Raw genomic sequence first — 18,931 nt, 5'->3', positions numbered from 1 at the left:
GGTCCAAACTGTTTGATTCTTCGAGTTTCTGTGTGTTTAATTGTGTGTGTATGTGTGTTTCAGCCCATGTCTCTGACAGCTTCAACCATCAGCAGATCCCAAACGAAGAGGATGGAGTCTCCGGTAAGAGCTCCACACTCTGTATTAACGAGGACACACAGAAATGTATGTCTGTGAGATGCCTGCACAGCTCAACAGAGACCAGCAGAGGGCGACGCAGCCTCTGCACAAACAGCGGCATGTCATTCCGGAGCTCAGAAATCACATTTAACAGATTAGATCTGCTGCCTGTGGAGACTCAGATAAGATGAGACTGAATTTATTTTTCCCAGGATTTGGAAAATCCATCTTAGAGCAGCTGAAGACGACACGAGCTGTAACATAATCATTTACAACATGACAGAAACAACAGAGACGAGTTTAATAAATAAGAAATGCAACAAAACACTGTGAGAGCAGCTGAATATGATCCCATAAAACAGCTTAGAATGGGACAAAATAAAAACATCTTACTGACGTGGGCTAACGAAACAAAATGATCGGCTCTTTCAGTGTGAAATAAGATCTGATGTTTGATGGTGTTTGTCCTCAAGCTGCAGCCGGGCGCTGCGTCCACACAGGGCACGGTCCTGGTCTGAGGATCAGTGTGAGAGGACGTCAAAGTCTCAGCTTCAGCCATGCTTAAACCACACTCACCATCATACTCCAGTCTTTATCTAACGCCTTTGAGACAGATGGACAGTATAAAGAATCCATAATAAAGCTGGCAGCCTGAAAGAATGAAATAAGACAGAGCTCTGAGACAGACGTCATGATGGAGTGATCGACGCAGGATTGTGCTATGCAGTCACGCGAGTCCTCAGAGCTTCCGGTGTTTCTTTGTTAATGGCAGTGTAGCCTCCAAAAGTCTGATGCAGGAAACGACAGCAGAAACTGCACGAGAAAGACAAACTGGAAAAAACAAAAACTGAATTATACAACACAAAGTCTGCTGTGGTAGTAGTTTGACTTTACACGCTGCAGGCGACCTCTACAGTTACTACAGATGACCAAGCAGGGCTTAGATCAGAGTTTAAACTGAGCCGTGCAGCACGGAGCCTAAAGGTTGGAGGACATATTGGTGGTGGTGCTGATTGTTTCTTGCTCACAGCTGCCATTTAGTTTTACCAGGTTTCAGTGTGTTCCAGGCTCCTATCTCACACAGCCTGAGGCTCGTGCACAACCGTCTGCACACTTATGGTCTATAGTCTGACTGGAAGTCAACAGAGTCCATGTTTTTATGAATAAATGTGTTTGTTTGCAGAAATCAGAGGTAGTGCTGCCCCCCCCGAGACAGCCCCCACCCTACAGGCCTCCCAGCTACTCAGACAAGGAGCTAAACTCTGACTTGGAGGAGGCCAAAGGTCAGTAACACACAGCAGAATCTGTTACAGTGATGTGGTTAAAAGTCGTCTTTATTTTCTATGCTTTGGAGAAATACGTAGAAACTACAACCACTCCTAAAGATGGATGTTTATCATGAGCTATATTTCTCATTAATGCTCACCGGGATCTTTCAGACTTCTGATTGGTCAGCAGGCAGTTATTTCATGTCTGTCCTCTGTAGCAGGTTAGGTCTGCAGTTGTACTGCCTTCATAACACTGAACACACACAGGTAACCCTCTGTATACACAAGCACACCTGCAGCCTGTGCTGGAGGGCTCACACTACCTGACCTTGGGTGGCCGGTCAAAGCCCAATCATCTGTGTTCTCACCGAATTTGTCATATTTTTGAGCTTTTGCAGTCTCAGATCAGCCAATCAGCCAGCGGCAGCATGTGACCACAGAGCTATGGCTGGGGGGAGGGGTAGGTAAGGGGTGAACTCTGTGCGTGATGCTGTGTGGACTTGGGTCTCAGAGGAACTGCTGGGGCATGGTCAGGCCTGGTAACTTCCCTCTATCGTCAGTGTCACAGCCAGAGAAAGGTTTGATCGCTTACGTCCTGCCTGCCACTTGTTTGCTCAAAGGCACTTCAGCAGCAGTGCAATGAAGCAGAGGATTTAGCTGCGTGCACGCGTCTGAACAGGTTCAGGTAAAAGCTGAAGCAGGAACTCATCACGCTCTTAGCTTCATCTCAATCAGGTCACGTCTGTCTGAAGAACGATTACCAGAGAATCTGTTTCTGCAGCTGTCACTGAATATCTGACGGGCTTCATTTCATCTCAGATCATCTCCTCGATTTCCTTTCAAGGATCTGTGTCTGAATGTCTGGGTCATGTGTTCCAACAAAACTGAGATTACAGCAAATATCTGAACATCTCAGTTAATCTGGACTTGTTTTATCTCACGTTAACTCACAGAATATTTCACATTGTGTAGTTTTTCTTGCTGAACCGCATTGGGTCTCATTTTGGATCATGTTAATTTACTTCCTGTGATCTGCGGCACTAATTATTTGAAATCCTGTTTTTGAGTCTGTTTTCATTTTTGTCTCAGTAAACATACATCAGTATCTCACTGTTTGTGTGTGTGTGTGTGTGTGTGTGTGTGTTTGTGTTTCTGTTTTTGCAGGCCGTGTATGAACCGGCAGGCCCTCAGTCCCGTTCGTGACGTATTTCAGCACACGCTGGATGCTTTTGTTGTGATTTTTGTTGCTCTCAGTTCCTCTCGGTCTTTCTCTCTCTGGGTTTCTGCTGTCTTTGCCTCGCTTTGGTTTGGGTACGTTTGGTTTGCTACGTCTGAAGCGGGCGGGCGGACGGGGCTGTCGGCTTTTTCATTCTGACCTCTGGTTTTAATGGGATGTGGGTTTTCTGAGCTGGCATCTCATCTGGGATTAGGGTGGATTAGCTTTTTTGGTCAAAGCTGTTTCCTCTAGACTTCAACTGTCCTTTTAAAGCCTGTCTTCATTTTGGAAGTCTGAGTATATCTTTATCTTGAAACACTAAACTGGACACTAAAATTCTGCAAGTAAAATCTTTCAATGAATGACACAGAACGTCTTGTTTAAAGAAAAATGATGTATAAATGAATTGATGTTGTTTGTGTCAGAGGTTAAATGCAGGTTAAGTTTTATATATTAATAAAGTTTCTGTAATTGGACTGAATAGACTCAATAAAATTACCTTTAAAAACAAACACAAACCAAAGTTTCCATCAGCTTCATCTTCAGGGTCTTTGGCATGGACCAAAGCTAAGCTCATACTTTTAGCGTGTCCTCAGACTCGTGCGTTTCTTGTCTGTGGAATGATGAACTGGTTTGAACCTGGAGAACGTTATGTTCCTTAACCTTCCTTAACTGGTAAAGCTGAGGAAGAGCTCAGTCTGCTGACTGTTAAACAAAATAACTCTGTTCCTCTCATCTGAAGTCAAAAATGTTGGATGGTCTGGCATGAGTCCTGGATCTTGGTCTGGGACTCTGGGACCGGAAGTTCGGTCTTTGCTGATCTTTAGCCTGGATGCTGGTCCAGTTCTCCATGTCTGACTTTCATCCTGGGTCGAGTAACTTTCTTTTAGCGTGAACTTGAAAGAAGCTCATGGTCTTTATCCAGGCCTCTGTGGTCACTAAAGCTCAGTCTTAGGGTAATAAACACTCATCCCATTCCTCTTTAGGCGTACTTCTCTTGGTCACTGGTATAAATTCTTGGTGCAGCTGTATCCCATTGGTCTCTTTCCTGGAATCTAGGACGGTTTGGTTCAGTCTTTCTGACCTTTAACCTGTTCTCCTAGGCCTGAGCCTTATCTTTGGGACTAGTCAGGCTAGGTGTCTCCAGATTTTACCCTTGCCTGTGTAGGACAGCTGAGGCTTACTTTAGCTTGGACCTGGGATAGCCAATGCCTGGTACCACTTTGTTTTTCAGGGTGGACAGACCGGTCCTGTTAATGGGGAAACAGCATCAGCCTCCAATGACATGTGTTTTCAGTTTGATGGTGATAATCTGACAGAATGAAACTGCCAAATGTTTCATGTTTGGCTTGGGAGACAACGTCTGTCCAGAGGTTTGTGCCAAGTGCAAATTTTACGGCCTGTTGTCAAGCTTTGTGCCAGCTGTCTGATTTGTATATTAGTTGTGGCAAACAGAAATGTCTGAAACACTCGAGTGCGAGGGCAAAGTTTGTGCAGAGCACTGGGTTTCTGGTGAATCTGAGCTTTTTCACTGCAGTCTCATAAGAGTCAGACACAAATACAATAAAGCTTACATGAGCAGGGATGGAAGGAATGATGAATTGGTGGTGCTTTTCTCTCGGGCCACGCCGCTGCCTGCTCTTCTCTCTCGGCTTGTTGTCTTATTTATATTCTTGGTGAAACATTATATTGGCTGCTGCAACAGTAATGAATGATTCAGATCAATTCCACATGCTGTTTCAGGTTGTTTGTCTCGCAGCAGAACGAGCAGCCGAGCAAATAGCCTTCATATCTGCAGCCTCTGAGTAGATTGGTTTTACTGTACAGCGTCAGGGTCAAAGCACGTCATCGTGGAGCTAAAAAACTCCATGAATCATGTGTCTGCTGCGATATCTGATGGTAGACTGATTGTGTCGATGCAGACGAAAATAAATCACCACTGTTACCAAAACCAGCTCCTGTTTGCATCTTACTTACGGGCCTGCTTTAAATGAAAGCTTACTCCATCAACAGGAAAAGCACAGTAGTCTATATAAGCCTTTAAATCTTGGTGACTGGTCGGGATGGAGAACAGACTTGACATTTGGTTAATCGTGAACAGTTCGTGTGTGCACACAGACTTGTGTACAAAATTAGCTAAACACTGTATAAATGACGGTTGTTGATTCATTGGTTTGTAAGATCCCATTTTTATGTGTTGAAGTTGCATTCACAGACACAGATACCTGCTAATCAGCGCTCGGTAACATCCAATCAAAATCCTTAAATCTTATTGTGCACCCAAACGTCGCCTTCTTTGAAGGTGTGTTAGTACAGTAACCTCCCAGCAGCTTTGTCATTGGTTAGATAACACCATTAAAATGCTCCAAAAGGCTCCAACAGCACAAACATGGTGCAGAGGTCTAGTAAAGGTGAAGCTAGCATCCACCTGTATTACCATCCACCTGTCAGTTAGAGGCCGCGCCCCTAGTAAAACACACAGTTTGTGTATCGGGCTGTGAACATGTTAATTCAATTCAAGAGAATGCATTTAGCAACCTAATTAATGAAAAGCATTTAAACGCATAATTTTATTATCTAAAAAAATGGCATCAAACATTTTAGTAATGTTATGCTTGGCTGAAATCAGTTTTGTGTGAATGTTGTAACCTGTGTCCTCAGCTTTTAGCTTGTGCATGAGAGGCTGAATAAAGAAAACAGGAGATATCTGCAGCTTCCGCCTGTGCTGCATCATAGCACATTATTCTGCAGGTAGAACACAGTCAGGTGTGTGTGCCGTTTAATCTTGTAAAGAAACTGCAGTATGTTGTGAAGAGGAGCTCTCTGATGGATGATTGACAGCTCTGTGAGGAGGATTTAAAGGTTAAACGGGGATGAAGGGGGTAAATGCAGGATTAAAAGTCACACACCTGGTGATCGAGGTGATTTAACAGAGAATTAACAGGTCAGATTTAAATCACTGATCTGTGGTCTGTTCAGCACTGTGGCAGTTTGATCGATTAAAAACTCCTCCTGAAAATCCAGTTTTCCTCCACCCAGGAGTAATAACGGGAGGGATGCTCAGCGGCCGTGTCCATGATGTGTCTGGCGTTGCGTCTCCTCCTGCAGATTCGTCCCTATCCAGCTGACCATCGTCATCAATTTCAAAGCTCTCTGCTGTGGTTCTTACAGGTTACACAGCAAAACGATGACATGTTGTTCCCCAAATTTGTGCTTAATGCAGCGCTTTTCCGCAGGCTGGGTCCGGTTTTAACTCAGATACTTACAGTCTGGGAGGAAGTGCTGATTACAGGTATGAAAAAAGAGCCATTCTATAATCTTATTGAAATAACGTGGATTAGTAAGATTATCCCCACCTGTTCTGTGATTCTACATGGATCCACCCCCAGTCTGAGAGCACCTGATGGACAATAGAAGAGATGGACGTAGCTTGTGCTGAAGTGCCCCAAGCCATTCTTTCTCATCTCCAACAGAGGGCGACTGTGTTTTGCGTGGCCGTAGGGAGGTCTGTCAGAAAGTGGCCATTGGCTATCCTGCTCTATAACCAGAGTAAACAGTTTCTCGTCCTTTTAAATGAAACATGTTTGTTTTATAAATCGCCGTCCTGTTAAAGTCAGACAGACATGTCGTCCTCCGTTTCTCAGTCAGTGACAAAAACTCTCTCGACTGTAATGTTTCACCAAGGCTTCACCACAAAATGTGCTGGTTAACATCACGGGGATGTAAGGAGATCAGTCCTCACAATAGACTCTAAGCTTATGCCCCCATGTTGTTATTACTAACAACAATATGCTACTGTTTTTGCATTTAGCATATTGTAGCTACAGGATAGGGATGCGAGAATGTCAAAATATGCTGATGGCTATTGTTGGTCTCTTTCAGAGGAACAGGAAGAACAGTGTAAATCTCATCAGTTTTTGATTGAACCAACAAGCTTGTCTTGAATTACACAGGCCTCATAACAGGTCTTTCACTTCCTGGTCAGTATGTGGAAGTTGTTGATGGCTTTAAGTATTTGGGAACAAGTTTACTTGATGACAAGTTTAGTTTTATGGTTTAAGATGCTGGGATGTGTTTCTCTTGTTGTTGTATTGAAGTTTTGTATATGTGTATGTAGGATTTTTTTGGGTTGATATGAAGTGATTTGATTGATTTGTTTATGACTTTGTGAACCAAAGACAATTTTACATTCATGTGGATAATATAGTTATTTTGTTTTATTCTATTCTTGCTGATACGGGGCGAGATTTCACTTCATATCTCAGAATGAACCAGAATCTGAGCCTGGTTCTGCCAGAGGTTTCTTCCTGTTAAAAGGGAGTTTTTCCTTCCCACTGTCGCCAAAGTGCTTGCTCATAGGGGGTCATATGATTGTTGGGTTTTCTCTGAATGTATTATTTTAGGGTCTACCTTACAATATAAAGTGTCTAGAGGTGACTGTTGTTGTGATTTGGCGCTGTATAAATAAAAATGAAAGTAATCCATACCTGCAGCAGAGCAATGACTGACCTCCAACTGTGGACGGATCACTTCAGATGTTCTCTCAGCTGAAGTTTAGTCCTCCTCCAGAGAGTGTTTGACTCTGCCCATCAGGGCCCCTTAACACAAACAGTTTAATCCTGATCCTCCATCTTGGTTCTGCTAATATGTTTGTATGACCTAACCACAGCTTTCAGTGAATGCTGACATCAAACTTTACGGTAACAGCTGTGAGAACAGCCGCACTCATCATGTTGTTTGAGCTGATTGCACCAGTTTCTTAAAATTTTTGGGTAATGAAGTTTGTAAAATCATACTGAACAGCAGGCCTGGTCCTAAACATTACAGTGGCCAGGGTGACCTTTGTTCTAAAACCACCAGCCTCTGTGAAAATCAGCATGTCAGAGCTGCAGCCATCGCTGAAACGTTCGCAGAAATCTGTCTGACATGCCCTGATTTTATCTGTTCCTCAGAGGATGAACTCACAGGACAAATTTTGCACATCATCACTTCATCAGCAGACGAAGCATGGAGAGGCTATCCTTCATGTGTGGTGTGAGTACTGAGGGTCTGTCAGCAGCATTTGGTATAAGCTGTTCTGTGGATGTCAATCTGTATTCACAACCATTCCAAAGGTAATTAAATCAGTTGAAAGTTGATTGAGTCTGTGGGGAAAGTGGGTCATTGCAGCAGCAGACAGTAACAGGACCAACAGAGTATAAATAGAAACTGAGCCGAAACAAGCATCGCACACTCTGATCTAAAACTGCTGTGAAAGTATGGGGGATGAGGGATGTGACAATAAGATCTTATCTGCAGTTTACTGTTGAGGCTTTCTGCAGTGGTGTGTAGTGTCCAAAAACTCCAACCTCATTTGTTCAGACCATCAGTTTATGAAAGTCTTAAAGGGGAGTAGCTAAAGCAGCATGATACCCAGTATGAGAGAAAGAACTGTGAAGCATGCATAGCGACTCGGAGAGAGTCCGGAGTTAAAAAAGCCCGGGGGGTCTTAATTTGGGCCGCTTCCTTGCCTCAGACAGTTTGATGACGTGGTTGCATTTTATTTGTGAGTCATGTCAACTTGGAGGGGAAGGTGCTAGCATGAATGGTGATAAAGGGACTGCCTGAACTCTGTGTGTGTGGGTGTGTGTGTGTGTGTGTGTGTGTGTGTGTGTGTGTGTCTGTTTGTGGGTGTGTGTTGGATCAATGAGCTACCATAATAGAAGAGTTGGCTGCATACATCTGCTCCCTGCAGACTGTAACAACACACTGCTCTGAATTTGTGTGTGTGTGTGTGTGTGTGTGTGTGTGTGTGTGTGTGTGTGTGTGTGTGTGTGTGTGTCCCAGCTTCCTGTCCTTATATAGCCTCCACCCCCAGCCTCTTTGATTGCCTCAACATTCATAAACATCATTTATCATCTTGTTGGTATCAAGTGCATCATTTAGAGCCTGCTTGTGTTAATTATGCATATCTTCAAAGCTGTAGTTTCTCAGGCATGGTTTTAAGGCCTTGCAGGAATTCCAGGAGTCCTGGAGCTGGGCTGGGAACATTTAAGGTGGTCCTTTGAGCCTTTATGAAGGTTTAGATTATGGTTTGAAGGGAGCTGTTAGAGAGTTCAAAGTCAACTTTAAAAAGAATCTACTTGTCCAGAATTGAGAGTTAACTAAAGGAGAGTCCAGAAATCTCACTAGAGCCCTTTGTGATTCATGATGTGGTTCCAGTAGGTTCAAAATGGGTCATTCTGGGCACCATTGACCACGTTTAATGCTTTTGGTAATAAAGCAGGATGATGAGGTAGCTACTTCTTTAGGTCATTATGGAGGTTAAAAATTCTCCAGGCATTGTTGAGTCAAGTGTCATTGAACAGCTCCAGAGATGGTTAAAGATGCTGAAGGTTCTTAAGAAAGACCAAGAATGTCCAAACCATAGTCTTTAAGGGCTGTGTAGACCTCACAGACGAACCTGGTACAGGGAAGGGTGGGGTTCCTACCTGAGAAGAAAGAGCATGGACACAGGACAAGACTACGAATGAATTACTGAATATCCATCCATCAGCTATAAAACAGTGATGAGTCTTTGGCTGTTGATCCCAATCAGAACAGAGCTGGTGAATCTGTGAGAACCTGCTGGAAGGACCATCTCTGGCACTCTTCATCAACCACATCTTCATGGTGCAGTAGCTGGACTGATCTGAGGCACCAGCTGAACTCTTCTCATCGCAGCAAAGAGAGACAGCGGCAGGTTCTTGCTGTAGGGTCCGCCAGCGTGTCAGCCTATGAGCTGCTGACTTCACTGTCCAACCTCTGTCCACTTCACACCATCAATTAAAAGGTCCGATGCCCGTCCTTCATAGTTCTGACTGGTTATAACTGACTGCTGCTTTCTCCACGCCAGCGTTTCAAGAAATATGAAAACATTCTAAAAAAATGTTCAGTTTTCCATCCCAGTTACTCAGGGATCAGTTCGTGTAGAAACGATCATTAAAAATGAAAAATAGAACTGGGCTGATTACTTTCTGAAGCAAGTGTAAATGAAGGGCTGTGACCGTAAATGTGTGCGAGGCACCAATGAACATCTTTACCAGGAGGAGTGCTAATGGAGAACGAAGAGGAGAAAAGGATTGGGACAGAGAGAAAAATGCACAGGAGAGGGGGAGGGAGAGGGGTAAGGAAAGGTAGAGCAGCAGCAGGAGGAGGGTGAAGGGAGAGGGAGAGCCGGGGATGAGGAAAGGGAGTAATCGAGGTTGAGTGTATAACAGAGCTGTACGTCGCTCTCAGCCTCAGCATCACAGCAGCCAGCTCTCTCTCTCACACACACACATCACATTTTCTGGAGATCAGAGCGCCACAGCAGAGCTGAAACTGAGACGACACACACACACACACACTCTCTGCCGCACATGTGGATTTATCTCTGCGTGTGAAGACTGAAGTATGGACCATGTTGCCTCCAGGTTAGTATGCGCTCTCACTCTGTGTGTGTGTGTGTGTGTGTGTGTGTGTGTGTGTGTTCTAGTGGATTATCAAGCGTCTGTCAGAGCTGAGTTATGAGACGCGGCTCATTGCGTGTGTGTGTGTGTTTGCTTTCCTACCTGATCCCCGTCAACATATCGAGTAGGGGTCACCTTTAACCTGTGTGCATGTGTCTGCACACAATCAGGTGGGGAAAGACAAATCATGTGTGTGCTGCATTATTTTGGTGTGTGTGTGAGAGAGAGAGGGAGAGAGACAGCAGCACTTTTACATATGATGTATTTTGCTGTGTATGTGTGACGGGCATGGGCTCGCTCTCAGGTTCCCCATGTGGTGCTGCATCAGTATCAGGACCACAGATTGGGGCTCTGAGCTGCACCATGACCGATGATAATAAATGCATCCATCACATATGTCAGGTCACATGATTGTCCCGGCAAGCATTCTGTTTCTTCTGCGTGGAGCTCGGTCTGGAGGCAGAGGGCAGCGTACACCATCCTGCCAAAAGTGTTCACTTGTCTGCCTTCACAGTGTGCAAAACTAACTGACCTCCCATTCTTAATCCACACAGTTTAATAGGATGTCGGCCCTTTGCAGCTGTAACAGTTTCAGCTCTTCAGACAAGCCTTCGTGCAGATTTAAGAATGTTTATGGGGATTTTTGCTGCAGGTCAGTCAAGTTCTTCACACCAGGAAGGGGGCATCCCCAAACTGTTCCCAAAAAGTTGGGAACACGAAAGTGTCCAAAGTATGCTGAAGCATGAAGCGTTCCTTTCACTGGAACTAATGGGTGGAGCCCAACTCCTGGAAAACACCCCACACCATAGTCCCCCTTCACCAAACTTTACGCTTGGCACAGTGCAGTCAGACAAGTACCGTTGTCCTGGCAACCAAAAACCCAGACTCGTCCATCGTGGGCGATCGTGGCTCAAGAGTTGGGAGTTTGCCTTGTAATCGGAAGGTTGCTGGTTCGAGTCCCGGCTTGGACAGTCTCGGTCGTTGTGTCCTTGGGCAAGACACTTCACCCGTTGCCTACTGGTGGTGGTCAGAGGGCCCGGTGGCGCCAGTGTCCGGCAGCCTCGCCTCTGTCAGTGCACCCCAGGGTGGCTGTGGCTACAATGTAGCTTGCCATCACCTGTGTGTGAATGGGTAGATGACTGGATATGTAAAGTGCTTTGGGGTCCTTAGGGACTAGTAAAGCACTATATAAATACAGGCCATTTACCATTTTACCATCGGAGACGTGTGATTGGTCACTCCAGAGAACATGTCTCCACGGCTCTAGAGTCCAGTGGCATGTGCTTTGCTTTACTGCGTCCAGTGCTTTGCTGTTTGTTTGGTGATGTAAGGCTTGGATGCATTTGGTTGTCATGGAAACCCATTCCACGCATTGTTCTTAAGCTAATCTGAAGTCACGTGAAGTTTGGATGTCTTTAACAGTTGACTCTGCAGAAAGTCTGTGAACTCTGTGCACCATGATCCTCAGCTTCCGCTGAGCCCGCTCTCTGATTTACGTTGCCGACCACTTCATGGCTGAGATGGTGTCGTTCCCAGTCACTTCCACTTGGTTATAATCCCATTAACAGCTGACTGTGGAGTATTTGGTTGCGAGGACATTCCTAGCGTCCTATCACGGCACCACACTGGAGCTCACTGAGCTCCTGAGAGAGACAAACAACAGGCACATGAACGTCCAGATCTTAGCGCTAACTGTGCAATAACGAAGTCTACGTCACTTTCTGCTTCCGGGCGCATGGAAGCAGAAAGTATCGTCCCTGCTTCAGACCTCAGAGGGCTAAAAGAGGTCCTTATAAGATTTTGCGCTGTGAATGACTTTGGCTTTGCATGTTTCATCTAATCTCATCACGTGTCCTACATTTTATCCATCTCATTGCATCTATTCTATTTTTTATTAGCTGTTATCAAAACCACCAGTAAAAATTATATATATATCCGCTACCATCCCAACCAGTTGTGCCAGATAGCTGCCGCTCCCGATCCTGGTTTTAGTGGAAGTCATGTTTTGTTAAAGGGAGTTCTTCCTTCCCACCATCACCAGGTGCTGTTCATGGAGCACTCCCTCTAATATTATTTTGTTTTTATTTTACAGCATGTTGGGGCGACTGTTGATGTCAAATGGCGCTGTAGAAATTTAACTGAATTTAATTTAAACATAAAAACACTGTAGTGTTCCTACAAGACTCCTAGAAAAGTATAGTTCCATCCATCCAGCCACCCACCTTCCTACTTATAGCTTATCCAGTTCTCGGTCAGCAAGAATATAATTTAGCAAGAATATAATTTAGCAAGTAATTTAGCAAGAATATAATTTAATGACGTTTTGTCAGATCTGCTTTACACACATGCTGGCATCAGTACCTTGATGCACCAACTGTGGAAACACCAGCCGCTGAGATAACAGACCAGTCCGTCCAGGTTAGGAGGCTGGAGTGTAGCGTCGGCGTAGACTGCAGTTTGTGTCCTGTATATGTTTGTTTTCTCTTCTGTTTCCCCCTTTGACTTCGTCTTGCTGGTTTTGTTTAGGGACTCAAAAGTACCTGGTTGGGTTTGTGCCAGTCCATCTCAGGGCTACCACAGTACCACATGTAATCATCAGATTAACATAACATGCACACGTCTGGATCTTAGGAGGCTCATTCTGCTGAGAAACTGGTCTCGGCCGGGAGTTCGTGGTTTGTTCCCGGCCCTCGGCCACATCCCCAAAGTGTTCTGAGTCTGCTTTTACACCATATGAGCCAGTGGGCTGTAAAATATTATAATATTATGTGTGACAGAAAAAAATAAACTAAAATATAGAAATGAGAGCTTTCAGAACTCTGGGAAAGCAGTCTAAGCTTTGTGGGGTATCATCTTTGAACTGCATGTCTTCATTTACTGAAAGGAGCTACCTCAGGTGTTAAAGCAGATGTTAATCAATAACACAGACTAACGGAAAATAGAAACCAACCCAACTTTAATCCACCATCAGTCTCGCTTACAGAGGCGCTCCAGAGCAGCCAATCGCATTCACAGTGTGTGCTCCATCGAGCAACCGGGCTGTCAGCGTCACTGTAATTTATGAGGTTAATGTTGGCTGCGTCCCATTTAGCTTTACCTGTTTTTCAGGGTCCTGCTAGCTGGAATGTGAGGTACTGAGTCACTCCGTGCTGCTTAGGTTAGAAGACGATGTGAGCCGTGCAGCGGTGCACAGCCTCATCTCGGACACACACACTGATCTGTGTGTGATATTTAATTGTGTGTCAGTGTGGATGCGTCCTCGATTGTGTGTTGTCCTTAAATCATCGTCTTTGAGCAGAGATGTGTTGTTGCTAACTGGACTGGTCCAGGCAGATTAATGCACCCTTGTATTGCTCATGCTGTAGGGACTGGACTTCCTTTTAGAGACAAACTGGTCGCTGTACTTTAAATCATTACGTTTTGTGGGGATGAGGTGGTTTAAGGGTTGAGTAATTCTGCAGGAAATGAACGCAAGTCGATGTGATGTCCCCTGAAGTGATGAAAATGGGACGGTGTGTGTGCAGCAGGCTGAGCTGTTGCATTGCAGTGACCTCCAGGAGCTACTGCAGCACCGATGCACACAGCTTGAAGGAGGATGCTCTCTGCAGCTTTAGTGTCTTTCTTAAACTGCTTTCAGCGTCCCATCTCAGACATTAGAGGTGACAGTGCTGCTTTATAAGCCATTAAAAGGGCCGCTGGTTTTAAGACACAGCATTATTGTCCCTAATGGTTTTATTCAGACGGGCTATGGCTGTTAGGAAAGAGCCACTCGATAGCCGTCTCTAATGAGCACGAACAGACAATAGAGGAAGTCCTATACAGGATTCAAAGCTACATCTGATGTAAATGTGACCCATTTACTCTTACAGGTCGTTAGGGTGTTTGAGGGAAAGTGTTAAAGAGCTGTCCACACAGGCAGAGGCCAGCAGCAGAGCACCAACCAGAGGCCATCAAATGCCAGCAAGTTTCAAAGAAGACGGCCAAATTGATGGTTGCCAACGGCTCCCATGGCTGCTTTTGAACAGCTGGCAGCATAAAGCTCACTATATGTAATAAAAGCAGACTGTGAGTGCATCGTTAAAGCTGTGCTGTTCTCAGAAAAGCCAAACTCAGGTCTGGACTCTGATTTAGACTGAACAGACCACAAACCTGATCAGGCTGCTTTTTTCTGTGTGTAAAAAATCGGTTAATGGTTGCAGATACTTTAGCTCAGGCTGGTGTGGCTGTGCACGCTTGATCTCGTCTCAGAAGCTGAGCAGGGTCGGGCCTGGTTGGTAGTTGGAGCTGGAAATACCAGCCTGTCTCTGAGATGGCCATCCATCCCTGAGCCCGGTTCTGCCGGAGGTTTCTTCCTCCCCACTGTCGCCAAGTGCTTAGGGTCGTCTGATTGTTGGGGTTCCTCTGTATGATTGTAGGTTCTTCACCTCACATGATATTAAGTGCTATATAAATAAAATTGAATTGAATGAAACCGTTAAGAACTGCAGAGCTACACAGCTGGTTAGATATGTTAAAGTTTTAACATGGGATTTGGACTGACTCACTGCTGCCTCTGCTAGACACTAGAGGGTTTGGCTTCCTGTTTAAGGTTTGGACTTTGATAATTGGTCAGAACAGTGTGTTGCTATCCATCCGTGAAGCTGCATTATTCATTTTTAGTTTTGTTTATACGAGCTCCAAACTGTAAAACGTCCACTTAGATTTAAAGTCTGTGAATCCTGAAAAGCTTGAAGCGCTTGGCTTAAGGGTGAGAAAAATGAATAGTAATGCTGTCAGGCAGACCTCAGAGAGAAGGATCATTAAAAGCCTTCATTCATTCCACTGCTGGAGGCACTTTAATGAACGTGGCGTCCTTCCTGCAGCTCACTGCGCCTGCAGAGCATTTTCTTTGTGGATGTTGTCATGTCCACAGTCAGGTGGATTCAGGAACAACGCGGGAGCTTGGCAGGGAGTCGGGCTTTGTGCATCTTCGTTTCCAGCAGCTTTTCCACCTGAGTTGATTCATTAAATCCTGAATCGACTTTTAAATATAAATGTATTTTGCCAGAAACGCCAGAATCTCTGGTTAAAGCTCACAAAACTATTTCAACAACCACCAAACAGCAAATAAGATCAGGTAAACTGATTCCACACAAAGACGTAAACACAGAGTGCGGACCCGACGCATCAGATCAGCTTTCTCTTTCTCGGCTTTCTCACCCGACGGCCCGTACACGGACACACCGTCGGGGCTGAAAGCCGACAGCTCACTGATTCTGATGCGTCGGGTCCGCGCTGTCTTTACGTCTTTTTTGCGCTAGATTCTGAGCTGCAGGTTTCGTCTGTCTCCAACCAAAATTCACCGAGCCAGTAGCAAAAGAAGCAGCATACTACGCTTCACATTTGATAAACATCGTCATGAATTCCCTCTTACTTTTGCTATTTTGCTTCCACCACGATAAAATCACACTTCATGCACAGCTCTCTCTGTACTTCAAGAACAGTTTCCCTTCTCAAATCTCTGTTTTCAGCATTATTCATTCACTTATTACCCACCAGTCCACCGTTGTTTACAGCGCTGTCGGCCGGTCTCATAAGTGTCAGTACTGATAAATGATCAGAGTTATAATATTTCTGACTGTCTGAGGCAAAATTTAATCGAATCGGGACCTTGTGAATCGGAATCAAATGGATTATAGAAATCAGTGATGATATCCAGCCCTAGTGAATAGCCTAGGCCCAACAGAAGTGGATGTAGCTGTGGGTAATGAGAAAAGATGATAAGAACGATTGATAACTTCTTTTTTTTTTTTTTTTTAAAGTTAAGGCCTGATCCATTTGAAATTCATAGCCAGTGCTCTGACATGGAGCCATCAATCACTGAACGCTGAAAAAGCACAGTGTATCCAGAAAACACATTATACGTTGTGATAAATGCACTGCCCAAGTGTCCCCTTACCCACAGCGGCAGGCAGCAGCAAACAGGTCGTCAGAGGAGGCCGATGTGATGATTAAGTTTAATATTGTCTACAATATTGCCAAAGAGTGCCAACGCATTTTAAGCACAAGCACAAAAATGTTAGTTAATCATTTACAAATCAATATTGTCTGTATGGACATCAATTTTCCCCCAAAAAAGTGCACATGTAAAACTGCGGTGTTAAGCGATACGGTTGAACAATTTGGGTGCGCCTAACTTTTGTGCTGGTGTGCTTAAGTTGGGCGCACCAGTACAACCATGGCAAAGATTAGTCTACAGCCCTGTTTAAGACGATACTTATTTTCTGCTTGGACAGAAAACGATGATAAATGATCACAGAAACATATTTAACATGGAGTCCTTTCCTGCAACGTCAGCAGAGGAAGTGATGAAGCCAAGGCAAAGGCCTTTTAACCAGATGGGCATCGGTAATTCAGGTGCATCGTTTTAAAGTGGTGCCAGTTAATCATGGCGTTTGGCACAGAGTTATCAGTCCTTTGTTTGCTTATAGCCCAGCTGGATTTTATGATCTCTGCAGTCACAAGAGACTCAGACAGCTCAGTGAGGTTAAATAGAGCATGTGACTGAATGTTGACATTTCTGTCTTTGGTGGAAACCTCTACATCATTTCCTTTGTGTCATTCACAGGTGGTGATTCACCTGAAATCTACGTGAATGATGTGTGTGTGGTTGGGTGGCATTAGTTTGATTGGTGTGTTAAGTGTCGCTCAGCTACAGAAGCTGTACTTCAGCTCATATGTTAGACAGACACGATTCTAACGTGCAGAAATAAAACGCACAGTTTTTCATTTCGCTCTTTCTTTGAATTTCTTTATTTTCTGTTTCTCAGCCTTGAGAAACTCTTGCACATTAAACTGGGTTAGGCGAACACGTAAAGGCTAAAGAAGCTTACCAGTGACGTTTTGCCAGATCTGGGTGTGGGTGCCGAACCAGAGTGCAGCATATCACACTTCATCAGCCCCATCACTGGGTTCAGTTAAAATAATCCCCAGAAACAGGAAGTCATATTTCAGAAGTGCTGTGTGTATATGTGGGTCTGTGTGTGTGTGTGTGTGTATATACGTGGTCTGTGTGGCTCTGTGTGTGTGTGTGTGTGTGTGTGTGTGTGTGTGTGTGTGTGTGTGTGTATATACGTGGTCTGTGTGGCTCTGTGTGTGTGTGTGTGTGTGTGTTCAGTAACTGTGTCTCACCTTGCTGTCACCTTGTTCCTGCACAATGGTGCAGGTTCAGGTACCACTATCAGTCTGTTATTGGTCGGATGCTGTTACGTGTCCAAACAGCTGTTGTGGAGTGAACACTGAGATGTGATTGGCTGAGTACCTCTTTGTAGACACCGAGGGGTAAAGTGCTGAACGTTAACACGTTATTATTAGTTAACGAGATTCCGATTTAATTGTTCATCTTCCGGATCAGCTGCTGACATCTTTGAGGATAAAAGTGATTCGACAGCTGTAAAAAGGTTCTAATAATGAAGGCAGCGTTTCACAATACAGCACACACCTCCTCCACATGACCCGCACGCTTTGTCTAATTTAGCTGACCTGTTGTATGTGTTGAAGGAGAAGAGGAGTGTTTCCACCCTCAGATACACGTTAATTCATTTACTGTAGTGTGTGTGCAGATCCGACTCGCAGCCGGCTGTGAGATGCGGACATCCAGAAAATAAAGTTGATCTCTGCAGCTGCGATCGACATCACAGAAGTTGTAAAAAACCTAAAATGACAGGAAAGGAAAAAATAAAAATAAGTGAAGAAGAAAACGGAGACACACACACTGACAGGACGTAATGTTGTACAGATTGGCTCTAAAAGGCTTTCAGGTGTGGATGGAGCTGTGATGGCTCTCAGGGTGCAGCACTGAGTTGGTGCTGCAACAGGCTGGTGTGACTCTGAGACTGTGAGCACTGTTACTGTAGGCGGGAAAATGCTGCATCATTTAGGCACAAATACAAAGCGTTACAGTAATCTAATGAGAGGAATAAGGTGTGGCCGACCTGCAATGCTGTGAGGATTGGAGCTCAGGGTCTTGATGGGCTCCTTTGGGTGCCTGTAACACCTGGGCGTGATTACTGTGAAATGCAGACATCAGTAACACCTTCAGATGTGCATAATTTACATTTGATCTGTTTTCGGACACATTTCTATCTGTGATATTAACAAACCAATACCTGAAGGAAGTGGATTTCTGACGTGGTAGAGCTTCACTGTTCACTTTGCTGTCCTCCCTGCAGGTTTTATTATGGACTCACGTTTGTGCACTAAAGTAAAGATGGATAAATGTTGTGCATGTCTTGTTATTCTCCCCTGATTGAAGCGTGTGGGCTGAGAGTGGTGTGCATGGGCACAGTGCCACACTGACTTACCTTTGAGCGAGCCAAGGTAACACATTACAAATGTATCCACATGAGCCTCTACTGTGTGATATGCAGCAGCAGACACACTCACTTCTGCCTTTTCCTGATATTCCTCAGCATTTTAACTTATTGTTGGAAACTCCTTTTAAGACTGTGGGCTGGACTGAAATGGTCACATGACCGCTTTTGATTACAGGATAGGGCTGAAATCTTTCAGGCATTTATCTCGTGCCGGTATGACAACATGTTCTCCTACTGTTCCAGCGCTGAGAGTAGCCACTGTTCTTTCAGTCAAAGGTCACACACACATCTGCATTTCCATTCTCATCATCCAGCTGCTGCACGCCAGTTTTTTCTGTATCACAGATGTTGGCTTGTGTCATCACACCAAAGTCTTCCTGTTACTTCGGCTCACGTGTCTGTTCAGCAGCGTCAGGTCCTGTCGTGTGCCTGCTGGGTTTTAGTTTTACGGATGATGTGAAATATTTGAACCAAACAGCAGACACACACACACACACACACACA

General features: G+C 44.7%; 1 protein-coding gene across 1 annotated transcript in view; it reads left to right on the top strand.

Moving 5' to 3' along the window:
• The window catches only part of patj (PATJ crumbs cell polarity complex component), an 83,506-nt gene that overhangs the window by 35,411 nt on the left and 29,164 nt on the right, over nucleotides 1-18,931 (top strand). The window contains exons 27-28 of the mRNA XM_005732414.1: nucleotides 64-123; nucleotides 1,304-1,403. Of these exons, the coding sequence (XP_005732471.1) occupies nucleotides 64-123; nucleotides 1,304-1,403 (160 nt within the window). The remainder of the gene's footprint in view (nucleotides 1-63; nucleotides 124-1,303; nucleotides 1,404-18,931) is intronic.

Source organism: Pundamilia nyererei, unplaced genomic scaffold (assembly GCF_000239375.1).
Source record: "Pundamilia nyererei isolate P.nyererei 1_Seehausen unplaced genomic scaffold, PunNye1.0 scaffold00046, whole genome shotgun sequence".
NCBI classification, from domain to species: domain Eukaryota; kingdom Metazoa; phylum Chordata; class Actinopteri; order Cichliformes; family Cichlidae; genus Pundamilia; species Pundamilia nyererei.
This window is presented reverse-complemented; position numbering and strand designations above follow the sequence as displayed.